At 39.4% G+C, this 23,119-nt stretch overlaps 2 protein-coding genes across 3 annotated transcripts in view; one reads left to right on the top strand and one right to left on the bottom strand.

Moving 5' to 3' along the window:
- ADAT2 (adenosine deaminase tRNA specific 2) overlaps positions 1-5,745 on the bottom strand; it is a 28,968-nt gene extending 23,223 nt beyond the window's left edge. The window contains exon 1 of the mRNA XM_055432950.2: positions 5,513-5,745. Coding sequence (XP_055288925.1) covers positions 5,513-5,608 — 96 coding nt within the window. The 5' untranslated portion in view covers positions 5,609-5,745. The remainder of the gene's footprint in view (positions 1-5,512) is intronic.
- A 54-nt stretch (positions 5,746-5,799) lies between these two features.
- The window catches only part of PEX3 (peroxisomal biogenesis factor 3), a 32,565-nt gene continuing 15,245 nt past the window's right edge, over positions 5,800-23,119 (top strand). Inside the window, exons 1-3 of one of the 2 annotated variants that reach the window (XM_088840797.1) lie at positions 5,800-6,061; positions 14,598-14,729; positions 20,348-20,429. In XM_088840797.1, the coding sequence (XP_088696923.1) occupies positions 5,989-6,061; positions 14,598-14,729; positions 20,348-20,429 (287 nt within the window). In that variant the 5' untranslated portion in view covers positions 5,800-5,988. The remainder of the gene's footprint in view (positions 6,062-14,597; positions 14,730-20,347; positions 20,430-23,119) is intronic. The other variant, XM_055432949.2, reaches the window with a different exon arrangement.

Consider the following 23,119-nt stretch of genomic DNA (forward strand, 5'->3'; position numbering starts at 1 on the left):
GACAGTGGGGAGCAGTGAGCAACCAAACACAGCACACGACAAACTGGGGGTGAAGACAGGTGGCTGAGCTCAAATCACACCTCCGTCCTTGCTGCTGCTGCCAGCTCCCTAACTGTGGGATGCTTACTTAACTCTAAACCTCGATGTCCACATCTGAAAATGAGGACAGCAATAATACACACCTGATATGCTTTCAAATTGTGATGTTAGAAAAAACTCTTGTTCAGCAGTCCCTTGTTCAGCAAGGAGATCAAACCACTCATTTCTAAAGGAAATCAACTCTGAATATTCATTGGAAGGACTGCTGTGAAGCTGAAGCTCCAATACTTTGGCCATCTGATGCAAAGAATAGACTCACTGGAAAAGATCTTGATGCTGGAAAAGATTGAGGGCAGGAGAAGAAGGGAACGATAGAGGATGAGGTGGTTAGACAGCATCACTGACTCAATGGACATGAATTTGAGCAAATTCCAAGAGATAGTGGAGGACAGAGGAGCCTGGCATGCTACAGTTCATGGGGTCATAAAGAGTTGGACATGATTTAGTGGTGACACAGCAGGACTACTGTGGACCTTATACATATGGCCAGTATGAAACACAGCCCATGGCGATGTGTCTGGAATGTAAGACTGCAACGCTGTTATTTATTTTATTTGATTCTAAGACTACACCCTTAGAATTGTATGCTGTGATGATTAAAACAATGACTTTTATTATATACTATCTCTCCAAAAGAAAAATGTCACGAAAAATAGTGATTTTATAAAACAATAATAAAATACAGAGAACTTTATTTAAAGTTTGATAATTTCACCAAAGAACAACAAGAAATGTAACACAGATATTACTTCTCACCTATAACATTGCCAAATGTTCAGTAGTGATAATCCAGGGATGGTGGGAACAGGGGTAGGACAGAACATTCTCATACCCTGGGGATGCACTTGGGACCATTTCAGACCAGTGCTAACAGAACTGTCGATAGTAATGGAAATGTCCTTTGATCTGTGCTGTCCAATATGGTTGCCACTGGCCATGTGTGGCTACTGAGTACTTGAAAAGCGGCTAACAGGACTGAGGAACTGAATATTTAATCATGAAATAACTAGCCACATATGCTAGTGGCTACTACACTGGGCAGTATAGTTCTAGAGGGTAATCTAAAAACATCTAGATAGATGGCTTTAAAATACATATATCCTATGTCCCATGTTTGGTAATTCATTCCAGAGCAAAAAAAGAACTATGGGATAGGGGTGAGAGGAAAATAAACCGAAATAAGAAATAATTATACCTAGGAAAAAAGGACACTTACAACCATGAAGAGAATATGTAATTCCATTTATTTAAAAGTATATGTCAAAGAATTTATAAAAATAAATGTCTTATGACTATGAATTATCTACATAATCAGAAAAAGAAAACATTGAAATATTTTCATTTGGGAAAAAAACCCATAAAGATATTACTGGATCAAAGGATAAACTCAGTTTTAAGGCTTTTTTATATATATATAACAAAGTTGCCTTCTAGAAAAGATGCCCCAATTTCAGCAACCAACTAACAAACTCCACACACACACCCTTATCTACAACAAGCATTACAGGTTTTTGACTTTTGCCAATTTAACAGCTGAAAAATTATGCTAAGTCACTTCAGTCACGCCTGACTCTCTGCAACCCTATGGGCCATAGCCCGCCAGGATCCTCTGTCCATGTGATTCTCCAGGCAAGAATACTGAAAAATTATATCTCTTTTTAATTTGAATTTAATCTATTACTAGTGAAATTGCACATTTGTTAACTTGTTCATTATCTGTGTTTCTTTTAGAAATAGCATTTTCATATCTTTTGACTTTTTCAATATTAGGGTGTATATCTCTTTGCCAAGGTTCTTTATATATCAAGGTTATAACAAACCTGTCCTTTTATTTACGTTGCAAATATTTTCCTTCTGTCCTTTGCTTTGTTACTTTGTATTTTACCTTTTTCAGTTCAGTTCAGTCGCTCAGTCGAGTCCAACTCTCCGCGACCCCATGAATCACAGCACGCCAGGCCTCCCTGTCCATCACCAACTCCCGGAGTACACTCAAACTCATGTCCACAGAGTCGGTGATGCCATCCAGCCATCTCATTCTCCGTCGTCCCCTTCTCCTCCCGCCCCCAACCTTTCCCAGCATCAGAGTCTTTTCCAGTGAGTCAACTCGTCGCATGAGGTGGCCAAAGTATTGCAGTTTCAGCTTTAGCATCAGTCCCTCCAATGAACATCCAGGATTGATCTCCTTTAGAATGGACTGGTTGGATCTCCTTGCAGTATAAGGGACTCTCAAGAGTCTTCTCCAACACCACAGTTCAAAAACATCGATTCTTCGGCGATCAGCTTTCTTCACATAAAAGAAGAATGAATAGGTTTTGGTTATATAAATATTGAAGATAGAAATCTTCAATATTTATATAACCAAAAAATTATGCTAAGTCACTTAGCATAATATTTATATAACCAAAACCTATACATTCTTCTTTTATGTTTTCTGCCTTTCATCATATACTTTAAAGAATCCATCTCCATTCCAATTACTCCAGGCCTTCACTCAACAAACACTAACATCAGCCAAACAGTTAGCCACTTGAATTGGCCATATAAATACGTTTACTCTGTCCAGATGCTGCAAGCATGCTAGTATCCTCCTGATTATTACATGTACACTGGACACCTCACTTTCAAATTCCTCAGAATGCATTAGCTACCTCTGAATCTGGCACTAGCTATGGTTCTGGTCTGATCATAAACTCTTCTCAGAAGTACACAGGACACTTTCTATTACTTCAACAAGTCCTCAAAGTAGTTTAAGATTTGAAGTTTCTTTAGTGGAGGTGGGAGGGATGGTTGGACAAAGTCCAAGATTTATCACAAGCATTCTTTTCCCTTTGTTTAAGACCTGGAGGAAACATATGTGCGTGCGTGTTAGTCGCTCAGTCGTGTCCAACTCTGCGACCCTGTGGACTGTCGCCCACCAGACTCCTCTGTCCATGGGATTCTCCAGGCAAGAATTCTGGAGTGGGAAGAAACATATACCACTGGCCAAAAAAAAAAAGTGCAAACTAAGGACCTCCTTGACCCTGTGTAGATAAACTAGGTAATCACACCCTTAGGTATTTATAGTTCAATGGTGGCTCAGATGGTAAAGCATCTGCATGCAATGCGGAAGACCTGGGTTCAATCCCTGGGTCGGGAAGGTCCTCTGGAGAAGGAAATGGCAACCCACTCCAGGACTCTTGCCTGGAAAATCCTATGGACAGGGGAGCCTAGTAGGCTATAGTCCATGGGATAGCAGAGTTGGACACGACTGAGCAACTTCACTTTACATTAAGAGACAAAAATGTCAAGGCCAGAGAGATTCTACAGACTACCAGGAGTTCAACCATCCCACTTTATAGCGAAGGGAAGCGAAAGTCATTCAGTCATGTCCGACTCTTTGGACCCCATGGACTGTATAGTCCATGGAATTCTCTAGGCCAGAGTACTGGAGTGGGTAGCCTTTCCCTTCTCCAGGGGATCTTCCCAACCCAGGGATCGAACCCAGGTCTCCCACACTGCAGGTAAATTCTTTACCAGTTAAGCCACAAGGGATGCCCATTTTATAGAGTAGGAGGCAATAAATACTCTAGGGGGATAAAGTGACTTGCCCAAGGTCATATCAAACAGGTACACACTGCTACATTTAAAATGGTTAACCAACAAGGATCTGTTGTATAGCACAGGGAACTCTGTTCAATGTTATGTGGAAGCCTAGATAAGAGGGCATTCAGGGGAGAAAGGATACATATATATGTATGGCTGAGTTCCTTTGCTGTCCACCTAAACTATCATGACATTCTTTTTTTTATATAATGACATTCTTAATCGGTTATACTCCAATAAAAAATTTAAAGTTTAATTTTTTTAAAAAAGGTAGTAAAAAGACTCAAATGTTCAGTCCAGAAGTCTAGAAAATAGTGTAGAGGATATGAAAGGATAGAAAGAAAACACATTTCTGATACACAAAGGGGAAAAGTTCAATGGCTGAATAAACTTAGCTATTTCTAAAACCACTATTGAGTCCTCTATGGTAGGCTCTCTCAAAATTTCATCTATGCAAGCTCCCCATTAATATTCTGAGGAGTGTTCCTGAAGCAAATGAAAATAACTGAAAGAGACCAAAAATTTTCAGCATTCCCACATCCCCTGACCTCCAGGTCTCTTATCCATAGAAAGATGTAAATGCAGCTTAATTTGAGACATTTCAACCTTCACGTGCATGTACTATCATCCTCACGAGTTATGCCACCCAGCATATGATATTATTGAAATCATTTGGGGGAAGAAGAGAGATTTTGATATCACATGAAAATTCCTTTTTTCCAGCTGGAAGAATTTAGTAACATAAAACGAGTTCAGGACAAACAATTCCATATTATAAATTAATCATTTAAAGCATATGTGAACATTTAAGTATCAAACAAAAAGTTACGTGTCCTATAAGTTTAATGGGGAGAATAAATTTTGAAGTGGGCTGCAAGACTGCATCATGAAATCAAACCAGGTATGATGACCAGCATTTTTTCAAAACGGAATGAAAGAGAAATACCAGGAAAACTGTGCATAGGAAGGTTAAGCATCATTTTGTAAAACTTTTGTCTCAATTATACCTATGTGTATACTGGGCGTTTACTGGAATATAACACAAAATAGATCTTTTTTTTTTTTTTTATTGAGTCACTTACAGTCCATGGGATCGCAAGAGTTGGACACGACTTAGCTACTAAACCACCACCACCACTTTCAAAAAAGTATGAGAAACAAGTTTTTAAAAATATGCATATATGTGCATATATGATTTATATACCTCTATACATACGCCAAATACACTTTTATCCCTCTTAAAGAGTTCGCTGGCACACATAAGTACGGGTAAAGCTTGGGATGTACACAAAGCTTATCAGAGCCCTCCTTAATCATGAGTCCTGAAGGGAGTGAGGGAAGAAGGTAAAAGGGCAGAGGGCAAGCGGACGGATGAATGAATGAAAAATGGTGGCATCTGACTGCTCAGGGGCCTGTTTTTATCCTGCTCTCTACCAGAAACATCCTCAGCTTCCTTCCTTCTTCTAGATAGGTTCAAGGGGTCATACATACAAAATAATGTAACTTCGCGGATCTCCCAGTGTCCACAGGAAAGAAGGGGACACAGCACGCACGTGCCAGCAGCCCCCCGAACAGGGATGTGGACGCTTACTTCAAACCAGTGAAAAAGAAACAATTTCTGTATTTCCTCTCTTCCCTCCCTCAGAGCCACTGTGAGAATGGACTAAAGAACATTTCAGGACAGTAAAAGCCAGCTGTTTACCCAGAGATTGTGAACGCCATCGAGATTACTGAGACCCAGAAAGCACCCCGGGGACGTTTACTCAAGTGCTCGGTAGGGATAAGCCGGAGAAAGTTCCGACCCTATGCGTCCACGCCCCGGCCCCCTCACCATTTGCATCGCCTGCTCCATCCACTTTTCGGTCTCCTCCGCAGACACCGAGTACGCGCCATCGGCAGCCGCCGTGGACCCCGCCTTCGCCTCCATACGGCACCCGGGCCGCCTCGCTCAGCGACAGAGGCCGCGGGGAAACAGGAGCGCACGCTGCGGAACGCGGCGGATGCGGGCTGTCGTTTCCGGGGGAATCGAACGGTGAGGCACTCGGGAGCAAATTCTGGACGGACCTGGGCGCCCCGGACCAGTGAGCTGCGGCTGCAACAGAAGAGGGCTACTGCTCAGCTGTAGTCCACGCCCCCTTCCCGCTCCGGTGACAGTGTCTGCGGAAAGTCGCCTTTGTGACTACTGGAGAGCACCGAGCGGGACGACCGCCGTCCAGCCGGATCGTCCGTGCCAGGCGACAAAGAAAGGGTTTCCTGGTGGACCATCATCCCTTCCCTCTAGACAGCCCGCACCCCGGGGGCCTGAAAATGCTCAGATCTACGTGGAATTTTCTGAAACGTCACAAAAAGAAATGCATCTTCCTGGGCACGGTCCTCGGAGGTAGGTGACAGCGTGCTTGGCAAGGCGCATTGGAAGAAGCGGGTGGGAGAGGGGTGTCTGTCTTCTAAAATAGAGGCGGAGAAACCACAGCCCAGGATTCGATCAACCATGAGACGGGGAATGGGGTGACAAACCTCCAGGGCTCTTTAAAGAAAGAAAGTGAAGTCGCTCAGTTGTGTCCGATTCTTTGCGACCCCATGGAGTAGCCTACCAGGCTCCTCCATCCATGGGGTTTTCCAGGCAAGAGTACTGGAGTGGGTTGCCATGTCCTTCTCCAAGGCTCTTTACATCTCTGCAATTGTGAAATGTATGCCCTTTGCCCTGGCACTGCCCCTTACTCTGTTTTTCGCCTTTTTCTCACTGCCTTTGGGATAACCCACCTCAGTGTTGGGGCGGGGAGGGGGTGGTGTTTGTTTGTTTCTTGGGTTCTTTTCTCTCTTTTTTTTCCTTCTGTTTCAAGATACCGTTCTCTTACACATTTTTTTTCTTATTCTCTTCTCTTGTTTTCCCATGAGATTCTTCGTTTCTATTTGCCACTCCCAGGACTTGATTTGGCATTCATCCTTCGCAGAAGTTTCACAATATTTGAGGAGAGTAAACTAAAGCTTGCACTTCGAGTCTTGTTTAAAGTTAATTAGAATTTTTTGAAAACAGCATAGTTGTATTGAAGGACTGTGCTAGAAGGTATATGCTAGACAAACATAGATCAATATTTTAGCTCTGTTCCTGCTCTTTTAAAATATATAGTAAACTAGGTAGTAAGAAAGTACTTGCAGGATGCTGGGCAAGCAGGATCTTCAAGACTGGGATGAATTCCCACCTAATTCACATAATTAAGTTACCCAGGCCAAGAGGAGATTTAGAAACAGATTAGATAACAATCTTGAGAGCCTCTTCCTCATAAGACAGTCATGTCCTAATGAGTGGAGATCTGAAGGAAAGAACAAAATATCTTGGGTGATACAGGAGAAAGAAATGCAGGAATGTTAAGAGGGAATTTTTAGCATTTGGGTTTTTTGAGAAATATTGTCATTAACAACATACTTTGGTTACAGAAGTAGTCAGAAGCAAAAGCAGAAGTTTCCCAAAGAATTTGGTTGTTTTTCTCGTACTGTTGATTATATTTTATGGCTCCCAAACAATTTGAAATTGACAGTACTCTTAGTAATTCAGCTCTGTTGATTCTTGAAAATTTGAAACAGGCTTCTTGTTAATGAGGCAAGGAGACTGTTTTCCTTTTCTCTGAGGTCTATCACAAATCAATAATGATCAAGTATAAATTTTTATGGCATTTGAAAAATTCTTTACAGATAAAAATGTATTTTTCAGTGTTTTTATCCATTGATATCTAATGTATATTTAAACTGCAAAAACTACTGGGTCCACTTTATTTGTAGAAGCTAATGATTTGTGTGTGATGGGAGAAGTATAAATAGAATATTTTTGCCACAACTGAAGGAAAGAAAATAGTGTCTCTTTAGAACGTAAGAAAAAAATAGCATACTCCTTCAGATTTGTGGAACAACCTAACGGTGTATTAGAAATAATCATAAGGGAAGCAAAAGAGTACATTTAAGAGATATACATTTTTTTTTTCAAAAATCTGTCGAGAGCTTTACAGGTACAGATTAAGAGGAAAGAGAAAGGCGAGGGTGAGGGGCGGGGTGGGGCGGAGTTCAGAGGAACAGGAAAAGAAAGTAATCCTAGTATTTTATAGCAACAAGGGATGTCAGTTTAAAAGGAAAAAAGAAGAGTAGATTACCGTAACTGGCATTTCTTTGAGCCTCATAGTCTTTCTTCTTCAAGAGATAGGTCTTATAACATGGTACATATCAATTAATCTAATCTAAGAAACATTTATCCCTTGCCTATAGTGTTGAAGGGCTTTCCTGGTAGCTCAGTCAGTAAAGATCTGCCTGCAACTCAGGAGATTCTGGTTTGATCCCTGGGTTAGGAAGATCCCCTGGAGAAGGAAATGGCAACCCACTCCAATATTCTTGCCTGGAGAATCCCATGGACTGAGGAGCCTGGTGGACTGCAGTCCATGGGGTTGCAAGAGTCGGACACGACTTACTGACTAAACCACCACCATAGTGTTGAAAGTAATATGATTGGAAATACAAGATTCACAGAGATTTTTAATAGTAATAGCTACCATTTTGGGGGTGTCCAGTGGGCCCTATATTAAGTTCTTCTGTTGAGTGGGGATGATGATAGGATAGCTATTGTTACCTGCATTCAAAAACATGGGAAACAGACTGCTAAGAATTTAAGAAACTTGTCAAGGATCCCAGAGTTGGTAACAGGAAAGCTAGAACTCAAACCCCAATGTGTTAGATCCAGAGCACATTCTCTTTCTACACTGTGCCATTCTGTCTTCATGAACTTTATGGTCTGAGAGGAAAGAAAACAAATGACTTAGTTTGCTCCAGCTGGTATAACAAAATACCACAGACTGGGTGGCTTTTAAATAACAGAAATTTATTTCTGACAGTTCTGGAGCCTGGAAGTCTAAGATCAGGGGGCAAACATGGCTTGGTGAGGGCCTGCTCCTGAGTTAGATCCTCACATGGCAGAAGGGTCTAGGGATCTCAGTGAAGTCCCTTTAATAAGAACATTAATCTCATTCTTGAGGGCTCCACACCCATGCCCTAAGCACTTTCCAAAGACTGCATCCTCCCAACACCATGGAATAGGGCCTTAGAATTTCCGCAGATGAATGTAGAGGAGATACAAACATTAAAACCATAGCACCAAGTATGCAAAACAATAAGAGCTGAAAAAATCCTATACATATCAAACTGGCAAATAGCATGCGCAGTTGGGAAAAAAAAAATTAGCAAAAGGCTTCATGGAAGAAGTGGCACATTTTGATAGACTTGCAAATTAGATATGATATCAACATTCCTGCCCAAGAAGCTTGTCCATCCAATGGTGGGGGGACAAAAAAACCTCAGTAAAAACTTTGAGTTACGGGCCTTCTTAAGTAGGAATTTGGATGACTGTTTTAGACAAAGTCGTACAATTTGATCAGTTTTAAGACTAGAGCAGTAGTTCTCAAACTTTTTGGCCTGAGGTCGTCTTTACACTTTAAAAATTAAGGACTCTAAAGAGCTCTATAAAATTTATGTCTAATAATAATTGTTTCCATATTAAAAATTAAAACCAGAGTATTTTTGAAATAGTAATTATTTAAAAATGACAATAGTAAATCTATCACATATTAATGTAAATATTATTTTCAGAAAACGTGAGAAAAGTAGCATTGTTTTACATTTTTATAGATCTCTTTACTGTCTGGCTTATATCTCTTTCCACATTTAGTCACTTGCAATACGCAGTTGTCATGTAGCCTTTAGAAAACTCCACTCTACACTCACTCATACGAGAATGAGAATGAAAAGGGCAACATTTGTGTTATTACAGAAATAATTTTTACTCACAGATGCCCTAAAAGGTTATTGTACACCTTCAGGAGTGCCCAAGCCACACTTTGAAAACCTCTGTACTAGGTGACTCAGACAATAAAGAATCCACCTGCAGTGCAGGAGACACAGGAAATGCAGGTTTGATTCCTGGATTGGGAAGATGCCCTGAAGAAGGAAATGGCAACCCACCCCAGTATTCTTGCCTGGAAATCCCGTAGATAGAGGCACTTGGTGGGCTACCGGCCATGGGAACCCAAAGAATCAGACACGCCTGAGCAAATAACACTTTCTTGTTTTTCTCTTTAATGCTAGCAAAAGTGTTGCAGAGAACAACCAAAATTCATATGTATTCACTTGCTGATTTATAAAAATCTCAGAGCATTGATTTATAATTTATATCTTAATCCCTGTAATGTCTTGGTCTGTTTAGTTTTCTGTTGATTCATCCATTCATTCAACAAACACTTGAATGAGAGTGACTGGCCTCACTGTTTTCGACTCAGGTGACACAGAGAAATAAGACTCAGTTCTTGACTTTGAGGAACTCATGGTGCATCCAGAAAGCAGAAATGGAAATAAGGAAAAGTAGTGCAATCATCGTATCGGAGTGCCATGGTAGAGGAGGGTCTGTGGGAGCATAGAGAGAGAGTCGTGTTCAGCAAGCCCCACTGAAGAATCAGCTGGAGTCACAGCTACAAAGGAGAAGGGAGCACGGCAAAGGGGATGTTCAGCAGCAAATGCGTATTGAGCGTCAATTGTGTACCAACGTTATGTATTGGGGGTGCATCATATAAGACAAAACAGCTGAGGATGTTTTCAAGGAACTTCCTTAAAGACTGCATTTGTAAGATACCCCCAAGTCATTCTGATGTAAGTAGAACAGGGAACCACATTAAGAAATGATGGCAGGATGTTGAAGAATTCTAAACATGGGAATTGAATAGTCAGATTTAACTTTTAGCAAATCCCTTTGCCTATAAAACCTGGGTTGAAAAGGTGTGAGACCAGAAACAAAAGAGGAGAATTAGGAAACTGTTAAACCAGTTTAAGAGCATTAATAATTGGGCCTGAATGAAAATAACGGTAAGAGGGTGGACTAAAGTGGCAAAATTTGGAAACTATTTCTGAAAAGAATCAATAGCAGGATTTGGTGGTCTTTTGGATGGAAGTGAAGTTAACAGATTATTTTCAAACTCTCACAGAAATTATTAACCTAATAAAATAGTTATATTGCAGAATTTTCATCCAAGAAGACACTAAGCGATGATTTTAGAAAACCAAGTTTATGATATAGAAGGGCTTCCTTTGTGACTCAGCTGGTAAAGAATCCGCCTGCAATGCGGGAGACCTGGGTTCAATCCCTGGGTTGGGAAGATCCCCTGGAGAAGGGTAAGGCTACCCACTCCAGTATTCTGGTCTGGAGAATTCCATGGACTGTATAGTCCACGGCATCACGAAGAGTCAGACATGACTGAGAAACTTTCACTTCACTTCATGATATAGAAAGATGACATTTTGCTTTGCCATCCATGTTCTGAAAGGAAACCTCAAAACATTTTACGTTTATTTTTTGAGATATTTAATGAATTTTCATTATTTATAACTAAGTCATAACTAAAGAAGAAAATTTAAAGCTCCTATAATCCCAGCCTTTCATTTTTATGAAGAAATTTAAAGCCAGAAAGATGGGACGTGCTTAAACGTTTCCTACCTAGTTGGTGCCTCAGCTGTCAGTGTGTGTTCTCTTTCAGACCAGAATTCAAGCAGCAAGTCAGGTGTGTAGATCCTGAGCTCCATATTTTAGGCAATGAATTCTATGCCTTCATTCTTATTTCCCTAGGGAGACAAATCTGACCAAAAAAACCCCCAGAATTTATGAATTTTGAGAATGAGAAGCTGGATAAATTAGTCCTTGTATAGAAACTTACTTCAGTGCTACTTAAAGGAAAAGAATGGATTATGGTATTTTACCCTAACACTGTTGCTAGTTTGCTCGGGCTGCCGTAACAGAGTACCACATACTGAGTGGCTTAAGCAAGAGAAACTTAGGGTCTCACAGCTCTGGAGGTCAGAATTTATTCCCTCTAAGGGCTGTGAGAGAAGGATCTGCATCAGGCCCCTCTCCTTGGCTTGTAGATAACTCTCTCCTCCCTGTGTCTTCGTCGTCTTCCCTTTGTACATGTCTGTGTCCAAACTTGGCCTTTTTGTAAGAACACCAGTCATACTGGACCAGGCCCATCTGATGACCTTTTCACTTGATTATGGCTACAAAGACCCCATCTCAAAATAATGTCATTGCCTGAAATACTGGGGCTTCAACATGTTAATTTGGGGTAGGACACTCTTCATAATAATTTATTCTTTTAGCTTTAGGCCACCTCATGCGACGAGTTGACTCACTGGAAAAGATTCTGATGCTGGGAAGGATTGGGGACAGGAGGAGAAGGGGACGACAGAGAGTGAGATGGCTGGATGGCATCACCAACTCGATGGACATGAGTTTGAGTGAACTCCGGGAGTTGGTGATGGACAGGGAGGCCTGGCGTGCTGTCATTCATGGGGTCGCGGAGAGTCGGACACGACTGAGTGACTGAACTGAACTGAACCATATACTACAGTTACCAAATAGACAATACAGTTAGTTGAGCTTGAACAATACAGGTTTGAACTGTGCTAGACCTTTTATAGGGAGCTTCCCTGGTGGCTCAGCGGTAAAGAATCCTCCCGCAACGCAGGAGACACCGGTTCAATCCTTGGGTCTGGAAGATCCCCTGGAGAAGGAAATGGCAACCCATTCCGGTATTCTTGCTGGAAAAATACCATGGACAGAGGAGCCTGGTGGGCTATGGTCCATGGGGGTGCAAAGTGTCAAACACAGCTGAAGTGAGTGAACATGCATGCACGCAGGCAGGCCACTTACATGCAGACATTTTTCAGTAAATACTGCAGCACTGCAGATCCTCAGCTGGTTGAATCCAAGGGCGCAGAACTGTGCAGTGGGCCCACTGTACAGTTGCATGCAGATTTTCCACTTCTGCAGGGAGTTCTGCACTCCTAACCCTGGAGATGTTGAAAGGTCAACTGTAGTCCCTAAAGTACTCTTATCAGACACTCTTGAAAATTTAATGAAAACAGTGGACCTTCTCCTCAGGAAAGCACATAGACCAATCAAATTTATTGTTACTCCAGAAAATTCTTAACTATTCAAGGGGTGTCATTGCAGCATTTCATTTTACATTATTGTTGTTTGAGGAATAATAATCATTTTACACAAAATTTTTAGCCATCAGGCAAATAAAAGCAATTCACTGAGAAGCTGTTATGTAAGAGTTGCCTGTCAAAGAGTTACTTTGTGAAACATAAATCATTTTCTTCATTCTATTAGTATTATGGCATTGTCATCAGTTTATTCAGGCTGGATTATGTGAAGGGTAGCTCTGGAGCCATTTATGTGAATTTTTATTTATTCTTTACAGATGAGTATAATACACTTATATGCATACAAACAAAAGCAGTCACACTTTGTTTCTAATTATTTGTAGCACGTACTCTTTCACTGAACTATGAAGATATATAACATATCAGTTCATCTGTATTGCTTACATTAGTGAACATAATTCAGGATATGTATTCACTTTGACCTTCCTAGAGGACTATCTCTTCCCTACTGATGACAAACAGATCAAATCCTTTTATTGAGCTCACATAAAATCCTTATATTCTTCTTGTCATATTGAAGGCTACAGACAGTTGGAGATAGGTGAGGATTAGTTACTTCCTACAACCTTGTTGCCAAGGTATTATGAAACAAACTTGGCACACATTAAAACATCTGCTAGCAAGCATAGATCAAAACAGTATCATTACTTGTTCTGTAAATTCATTGAAATCCCAGTGTGCTTTCTTGGTGCAACAACAGAACCACACGTAAAAGATTTACTGGAAGCAAATGTAACAATATTCTGGATGTAGGATTCTGTTGGCCTTTTGGTTAACTCTCTTGTCTAAGAATCCTTTGAACTATCTATTCCTAAAAGGTGAAGGACTTGCTAGGTTAGTGTGTTCTTGTTCAAATGAATATTACTAAAATGTTTTAGCTAACTCAGTATCTTAAACATTCAATCTGTAAAAAGCCATTTCTGATATTTATTGTGCTTGGTAAAAGTTAGTTAAAGTACTTACACCTTGAAATGTGGCTTTTGACCAAATGCTAACTGACCGTGCCAGAGTGTTCACTTTACCAGCCAGGACAATTGATTGCCCACAGGGTATGACCAAAATATACCCACTTATGTTACACTGTCTATACTAAAATGTGTTAAAGTAAATTACAGACACACGACCCCACCTATATTTTTATACTATTATAAGTTAGGAATTTCTGTACCCTCTTCCCCCTCCCCTTTTCACTTGTTTCTAGTTTTCCATGTCTGCCTGACTACCTACCTTTCTTTTAGTCTTCCTTTTAAATTTTTTCTTATATTTTTAAAAATACTATATTTTGATTGAGGAAAATGTGGAAACCATAGAGAAGCAAGCAGAAGGAAAAAAAATCACTCACTATCCCACTTTTCAGCAGTGATCTTTGTTTAATATATGTTAGAAATTAAAATCCATCTATTACATACATATCTACTTACATTAAAAAGCAAAACTTTCAGTATTTATTATCTAACAATATAACATGGATATTTCCTTGAGTCATGAACTATTTAGCAATGTGGTTTTTAATAGCTGTAAGATTCCATTGTATGGCTGGGCCATAATGCATTTAAACAGTTCCGTTTTGTTGGACACTTAGAATATCTCCAGTTCACTGCTAAAGGCATTGCCTGACTTTGTAGACTTAATTCCATTCTGTTTCTTCAGACTTCATCTTTATGTACCCATCTGCCATTGACTTTTAAAATGTCAATCTCCTTTTCTTTTTCTTTAGGTTGCAATTCTTATATTATTCTTTAATTTCGGTTTTTAAAAGTTGTGATTTTTAGCTTTTCACTGACATAAGCCCTATATTTGGAAAACTTGGGTTAAAAATACCGTTTGGAATTTTTAATACTCTAATAAACTGGATTAGTATACTAACTTGTTTTTGAAAATAATTGTAGGAGTATATATCCTGGGGAAATATGGACAGAAGAAAATCAGAGAAATACAAGAAAGGGAGGCTGCAGAATACATTGCCCAAGCACGACGACAGTATCATTTTGAAAGTAACCAGAGGACTTGCAATATGACAGGTAAGACAGAAGTATTTATACACGTATAAAGTTGCTTGATGATTTATATTAATTTACATATCTCCAGGAGCAAAGTTAGAGGAAAAGGCAAAAATGACAAATCTAGCAAGTGTTTACATGATTTAACTGAAATACATCATTTAATGTGGATTTTAAAAATCAGTATAAATTAATCAGTTCAGTTCAGTTCAGTTCAGTTGTTCAGTCGTGTCCGACTCTCCGCGACCCCATGAATCACAGCACGCCAGGCCTCCCTGTCCATCACCAACTCCCGGAGTACACCCAAACTCATGTCCACAGAGTCGGTGATGCCATCCAGCCATCTCATTCTCCGTCGTCCCCTTCTCCGCCCGCCCCCAACCTTTCCCAGCATCAGAGTCTTTTCCAGTGAGTCAACTCGTCGCATGAGGTGGCCAAAGTATTGCAGTTTCAGCTTTAGCATCAGTCCCTCCAATGAACATCCAGGATTGATCTCCTTTAGAATGGACTGGTTGGATCTCCTTGCAGTATAAGGGACTCTCAAGAGTCTTCTCCAACACCACAGTTCAAAAGCATCGATTCTTCATCGATCAGCCTTCTTCACAGTCCAACTCTCACATGCAACATAAATGCTAGTTTATTCATTTTCTTTATTCGTCCAGCAAATACTCAGTATTGGGGAAGCATAAGGTGAGCAATTGAAGAAAAAAAAGACCTGGCATTCGGAGTTTATATGCTAGTGGGAGAAAATGATGATAAACACCCGGTAAATAGCTTTAAGCAGTGGTAACTGCAGCAGCAACTGTTTATAAGGAGAATGAGCTGTGTGAGGGGTGGGATGCTCTTTAAGGTAGGGCAACCAATAGAGTCAGGCCTGTTTACCTCTAAGGAGAAATTAAATGGGACAATGGAGAGAGCCCTGCAGAATGCCTGAGGTGGAAACAAGCTTGGCTATTCCCATATTTGAGAAATAGCAGAAAGGCTATGTAGCTAGAGTGGCAGGAGCAATGGAAGAAGTGTGATAGGAGATAAGGTTGCAGGAGTGCCCTGATGCCCTCTGGCCATGTAGGCCCTAGTAAAGACTCCTAAGTTTCTTACACTTACAGAGGCATCTGCAGAACTGTCAGTCTAGCACAGTAGTATACATTCAACCAGTGTGCATCAGTGGTAATAATTTAATCTCCAGAGCTGGAAACCTCCTGGAAGGATGCTGTAACAAAATCAGCTGCCCATATATGAAGAAGGCAAGGTGTTGTGATATATTTTTCTTAACTCCTTGAAGAATTAGTCCTCAAATCCATGTCAAACTTGTTTTTCTTTTGTTGTTTGAAGTTTAATCCTTCCATTTCTTTCAAGAACAACTAATTTAGAAAAAAAATTATAAAGGTAGGTTCTTTTTGTTCAATTTTAAAAGTAGAATTATTTTTTTCAAGGTTGGAAGAACTTTGTTTTTAGTTTAGTCTCATTTGACAGATAAAGAGACTGGAATTAAGAATGTTAAGAGACACATTTAGTTGTGGCCATAGTATGGTTTTTAATGTTTGAAATGATAATACTTTAGTCTATAAAGAAAAAGTTAATCATAAATGCTGTATAAAATGGCAGCTCAGATAAGGTACAGTTAGTGAGAGCACAGGTTTGAGGTGGAGGCAGTTCTGGTTCCATCCCTAGTTTTGCTCGTGATGTCTGTGTGTCTTTGGGCAAATCTAAACGTTCTTTCTCTATAAAATGATCATCATAAAACCCACTTCATAAATATTTTATGAGGAAGTGATGAGATAATTTATATAAAGTGCTTGATATGTAATAAATGCTCAGTAACTAACAACTTTTTAAAAATTATGTATTTCTTTGAATCCGTATTTAGCTTTCAACATAGTGGTACTACCAAGGGCATTTTAATGAATTTTTAGAGACTAAGAATGGTCCATTTTCCCTTTCCTTTTTTTATAAGGAAAAAAAATCTCATCTCTTGAATGAGAAATTCTTTAAATTCTGTAGTGCTTTACAATTTTCAGAAGTTTCAGACACATTATTTCATATAATCCCATAATAACCCTTCCCCCTCCCCCTACTGTTACAATGTCCCTCCTCCTCTTCCCTCTCTCCACTGGTAATGACTAATTTGAGAATAGTTCATTTCTAGTTATCACTCAAATTTTTAAAAACTGGAAAAAGCTAACTTCTGGGGTCTGAAAATACATCTCAGTTTGACATGGACCCTTGTGTCAATTTAAGTGCTCTGAGAAGCACAGCTCAGATGCAGTTAGATGTACAGGAGACTGACTGGGAGGACACCCCTGCAGAATAAAAGACAGGGAGCAGAAGCCGTCAAGGAGAGCCTTCAGCCCGTGGTGCAGCTGTGACGCTGTGACTAGAATGGGCAGAGGAAGGAAGGTTGGGTAAGAAGAGGCTCTGACTACAGCACAGTGCTAAGAAATCCTGGCAGGCCAGTCGGGAGTCCTGAAGCCTAAGAGTTCTGGTAGAGGAGCCGCTCGGAAGTGGGCCTGCTTTTGTATCCTCACTAAGAAACTGTCCCTGTCTGGGAGCAGTGTAGATCCAGAGACATGGCAGCTACAGCTGTCAGTCACTTATGTCTCCTCCCAGCAGAAAATGTGTGGATAGCACATTTCCATGACCATCACACCTGTCAGATGAATAAATAGCTGATATAAGGCAGTTAAAACTAAAATATGGTGCCAAAAGCCAAATACAGGTTCACTGAAAAAATTTCCAAAATAGCTTTCTGATGTATATTGATAATGGGGTTACAAATCATATAATTAAATTTCTGTTCTTTTGAGTAAGAGGTAATGAACATACTAGAAACGTTTAGTGCTTTTAGGTAAATATAATCAGTTTTTTAACATAAGAAGTTGGTCCTGGTTTGAAAGATAGCATCTAGTGGACTGCCTCTGTACCCTGCCCATTGACTTTATCATGTTCATGATTTTTATTAAAGATTTGGAAAGAGTGCCTATTAAATTTACACAGGACACAATGCTTGGATGTGTAACTGATACTACAAATGAAGTTTTGGAATACAGAATAGTCTAGTCCCATTTAAGTGATAGACTGGGATAAAAGAATTGTTCTGCATTAAAAGTCAATTGTCCTGAGTCAGGATTATATAAACTTGCTTAGAAGCAGGATGTATGAGAAAAGAGTGGGAATTCTGGGTGAGCATAAGCTTATTATGAACAGAGTAGGATATGACTTCTGGAAATATTAATTTAATCTTAGACTACAGTAGTAAAGTCTGTGGTTCAGCTCAAAGGTAGTTATAACATGCTCTGTGGTAGTCAGAGCACAAGTCCATTTCTGCCTCTCACATGTTCAGTTCAGTTCAGCCGCTCAGTCGTGTCCGACTCTCTGCGACCCCATGAATCACAGCACGCCAGGCCTCCCTGTCCATCACCAACTCCCGGAGTTCACTCAAACTCATGTCCACAGAGTCGGTGATGCCATCCAGCCATCTCATTCTCCGTCATCCCCTTCTTCTCCCACCCCCAACCTTTCCCAGCATCAGAGTCTTTTCCAGTGAGTCAACTCGTCGCATGAGGTGGCCAAAGTATTGGAGTTTCGGCTTTAGCATCAGTCCTTCCAATGAACACCCAGGACTGATCTCCTTTAGAATGGACTGGTTGGATCTCCAAGAAGATACAAACTGGAATGTGTCAGAAGCAGCCAAATAAGTATAATATTAAAAAGAGCTAACAGTTACTGAGCACTTCCATGTGTAAAGAAGAAGTGTTCTAAATGCCTTTTATCCTTAACCCTTAAAACAGTCCTGTAGGGTAGATCCACTGTCACCCTCAGTTTACAGATGAGGAAACTGAGGCATGGGGTTAAATAATTTGCTCAGGGTCACACAGATTCAAAGCGGGTGAAAGGTTGACCTGTGATTTGTGGTTGCACTAGGGGTGTTTATCATGGAGGCCAGATGGCTAAAACAAAACATGAAAGCTGTGTTCAACTCAGTACAGAAACATATTTGTTCAGTGTTAGTACAGATGGCTGGAAGAGAAGAATAGCCTTGTCTTCAGTTGAATATGCTCAAGTGGAAATTCAGGAGCTCTTATCTCTCCTGAGATAAGAGAATTACTGAAGAGATTTCTCTTAAATCATGTCATCATACCACATAATCTTTAAAGTTTCCTATTAACCGCATTTCCTAAATGTAGGACTCTAGCACTGCTTTTTCTTGGTAGGATACAATATCATGTTTAGGCTAGATATATATACCATGGACACTAAGAAATCACATTTTACATTGACTCTGAGCTCCTGCTGTCGCTAGTGGTCTCAGTAACTTAGGTGATTTAATCATGTGCCTTGAGGAAATATGCTGAAGCAACACAGTGCAGGGCTGAAGTAAATGATTAGAGTAGGTCAGAAACTGAACTTCCTATAGAAAAAAAGTTAACATGGATTTTGTAGTTAATGTCCTGCCTAGTCAAGAAGTAAAAACAATACACTAAAGTTTTCCCTTTTAGAATGTGGCATTTGTAATCTTTGATATCTTTTCATATTGTTATCATTGCTTCTTTAGTGTTAGACATTCACTTTAAATTTATGTGTTTACACTTCTACAACATTTCTTATATCATGCATAGAGCCATAAATAAAGTAACTTTCATAAATTACATGCAGTCTCTTTTCACTGAGTATTACATCTTATTTTATCTTCATGTTGGTATTCAGAGTTACAGGCAGTAGCCATTGTCAAAACCAAAACTACAGCTCAGCAGTTCTTAGTTTCTATTAGTAGCCTGATGCACTTTGTCTAGGTTATAGCAAACGCCTGTGCTTTGTGGCGGTGGTTGGTGGTTTAGTCGCTAAGTCACGTCTGACTCTTGTGACCCCATGGACTGTTGCCCGCCAGTCTCCTCTGTTCATGGGATTTTCCAGGCAAGAATATTGGAGTGGGTTGCCATTTCCTTCTCCAGGGGATCTTCCTGACCCAGGGATCAAACTCAGTCTCCTGCATTGCAAGCACTCTCTTGCACTTCAGGCAGATTCTTTACCAACTGAGCCACCAGGGAAAACCCACTGCTGTGTAGTAATTTTAATAACTAAATGTTTTCTAAAATTAGAAATAAAATGTGGAGCAAAAGGTATAGCTAAAGATAAAAAATCATTTTATTAAATCAGAAATAAACATTTTTTTAAAAGATCTGCAAAAATAAAGAATTATCCGTAGTCCATAGGTCAAAGACCAACACTGTTAAGATTTGGGAATTAATTCTTCCCGTTTTTTTCTTCTATATATACTTGTGATCATAATAGATAAATGCATAATTTTGCTTCGTGTGAGCAGGTAAGTGATTTATTAGTATGTAACTAGTTTTAGGAGAAGGAAATGGCAACCCACTCCAGTGTTCTTGCCTGGAGAATCCCAGGGATGAGGGAGCCTGGTGGGCTTCCGTCTATGGGGTCACACAGAGTCGGACACGACTGAAGTGACTTAGCAGCAGCAGTTTTTATTATTAAAAATTTATTTGAAAACTCCAGCCTTCACCTTCCCTCCTGACACTCATTATTTGCTAGCTCTGTCATGTAGCCCAAAACAATGTGCATTTCTCAGTGAAGGCAGTGCTGTCACTCATGAATTTTCTAATTTTCTGTTTGTATTACAGTGCTGTCCATGCTCCCAACACTGAGAGAGGCCTTGATGCAGCAACTCAATTCTGAGAGCCTTACAGCTCTGCTGAAAACCAGGTAAACGCAAGTTATAGCAATTATCATTTACGCAGCACGCTGAGAGTTTATACACTGCCTGAAATATTTTTTAAAAGTCTTTAATTTCCTTATTTTTCTGTCTAATTAAAGCTTAAGATAAATAGGCACATTTAGAAAAAAAATATTTACTAACAATATCGTTGAATTCATATTTTGTCCATTTGTTTATGCTCTACCTTTATGTGCAAAGTATTTAGGGTGACAGTATTTGTATGTATTCTGTTTTTCATGTGAAGAGGTCTTCTGTCACTTTGATATTTACTCAGAAATATAATTTTGAGTACTTATTGAATGTGTTGCTGAACCAGATGTTGTGAAGCTGCCAGTTATGTTAAATATTGTGTCTCTTAAAGAGTTTACAGTGAAATAGATAAAGCATGTGAACATACATTTTAAATAAATAAGGCATACGAACTTACATTTTATATGATTAATAAGATGAAGTACAAATAAAACATGAAGGTATGATAATGATTTATCATACCATGACAGTGTACTGTGTACACTGTTTCACATAGAGGCCCTTATATATGGAGCATAATATGTATTATTTTTGTTTAGATGCTAAGTTGTATCTGACTCTTGCAACCACATGACTGTAGTCCATCAGGCTCCCCTGTCTATGGGACTTCCTAGGCAAGAATGCTGGAGCGGGTTGCCATTTCCTTCTCCATGAATCTTCCCGATCCAGGGATCATACCCACGTCTCCTGCATTGGCAGGCAGATTACCACTGAGCCACCTGGGAAGCCCGTAGTGTGTATTGGAATACTGTAATTTAGTGTGATGCTGTGTTAATTTTAAAAGATTTCCAGAAGGAAATGCTTCTTCCTTTAATGGACAAGAAGAAGGTAGGGGCGAGGAGTGGGGAAAGGTTTCACTGACTGTATTTTAATCGTTGGGGCCTTAGCGAAAAATATTCACCTGCCTTGTAACCATCCTCCAGTAGGCAGGGATAGAAGGTGCTCTTTCTGGAGTGTCTCTCTGTGCCAGGCCCGGTGCTGGATACATTACTTCTAGTTACTTTCCACAATATCCTTGTGAGGCAGATAGTATCTATCATCTGCACTTTGCAAATAGGAATTTAGTGTTCAGGCAAATGACACAGCAAGCTGGAAAGTTCCTTTGAAAACATTTTCTATAATCAAGTCATACCTTTCAAAATAACAATGGATTTGTGTACTCGGGTACACAAATGGATTTGTATACAATAGATTTATGTAGTGTTTTTAGAAAGTGTAATTTTTTAATTGGAAAACATACCCAGCTTGGAATGGATTTAAGGCAAATTGTGTCATAATCAGTTTTTAAAGGGTTAAAACAAAGTTTAAGAATCAAGTCACAATAAAAGAAAATGTATCCCCCCAATGAGTGTAAGTACCTGGATAATACACCCATTTTGCAATAGCGCAACTAAGCTCATATTATTGACTGTCCGTAGTCCACGCAGTTACAACTTTACCATCAACATCATGCTGACAGTCCCTAGAGATAACTGTTTTAGAAAAGGTAGAACCTGGATGTTCTCTCCTTCAACCAATTGATCAGATCTTTTAATCTGATTAAAGTATAATGCTAACAATAAGAATTTTTCCCCTAACTTCGTGATTCTGATTCTTAGAGACTGACACACTTTTACTACTTATGGATGTAGGGTTTAATTTATAAATTAGTTCATATAATTATGTAAAGAAGAAGCATACAAGCAGATTGCTCCCAGTAAAATAAATACTTAATTACCTGTATGCACATAAGGAAGAGATACAAAAATAGGCTTTAACTGCCTTAAATTTTAGTCTTATTGGGAAGACAAGACCAAGGAAATAAGTGAATACACTTTATTAAAAGCAGCATATCAGTAGCAACAAACACAGTAAGTGTAGCAACAAACACAGTGGCATTCTTTCTTGGTGCTTAAACATAGGATTCAAGATAATTAAGATAAGGTCTCTGTCCCTTTAAGACCTTGTCATCCAAAGGAGGAATTAAATGAAATAAATTGTCACAATTCAAGACGTATTGTGATTAGTCTGTGTTAAAAAGTTAAAGCAAAATGTGGGAAGAAAATGTGAGGCTAGAGAGCAAAGGGATTAATTTTGATGGGTAAACCTGGGCAGCTTTAAAGAAAAGGCACAAGCCCTCTTTTCTTTACACAGGAGAACTCTTGGAAGGATAAGATGGACAACAGTTCTCCTCATTGCCTGTTAAAACTTTAAATATTTTCATGTAATTTTTTCTTACCTTTCTTTTGATTTGAAATTATTATATTCAGTTGGGGGTAAAGAAGTTTCAGTGGCAAAGAATCTTAAACATCATCACAAGAGAGGCAGAACACTTAGAAAGGATTAGTTTAATTCTTAATTTGGTAATAAATATATTTTGGTAACATTAAAGAGGCTGGTCCTATTTAACTTGGAGTTGATTTCCATTAGACAAATCATTTGCTAGGAATCTTGGCATAGAAAGTACCCTTTACATAGGTTTGGAATTAGAATCTTTTAAAAAGATAAGGTCATTTTTTGTAAATGCATACATTAAAAATGATCAGCACAATCAAGCTAATTAATATATCCGTCACTTCACATAGTTACCATTTTTTTTAACGTGTAGTGAGAACACCTAAGATCTATTCTCAGGAAATTCCAAGTATACAAAAGCATTATTAACTCT

Source organism: Moschus berezovskii, chromosome 10 (genome assembly GCF_049115385.1).
Source record: "Moschus berezovskii isolate FMDL1 chromosome 10, NW_MosBer_1.0, whole genome shotgun sequence".
Taxonomy (NCBI): Eukaryota; Metazoa; Chordata; class Mammalia; order Artiodactyla; family Moschidae; genus Moschus; species Moschus berezovskii.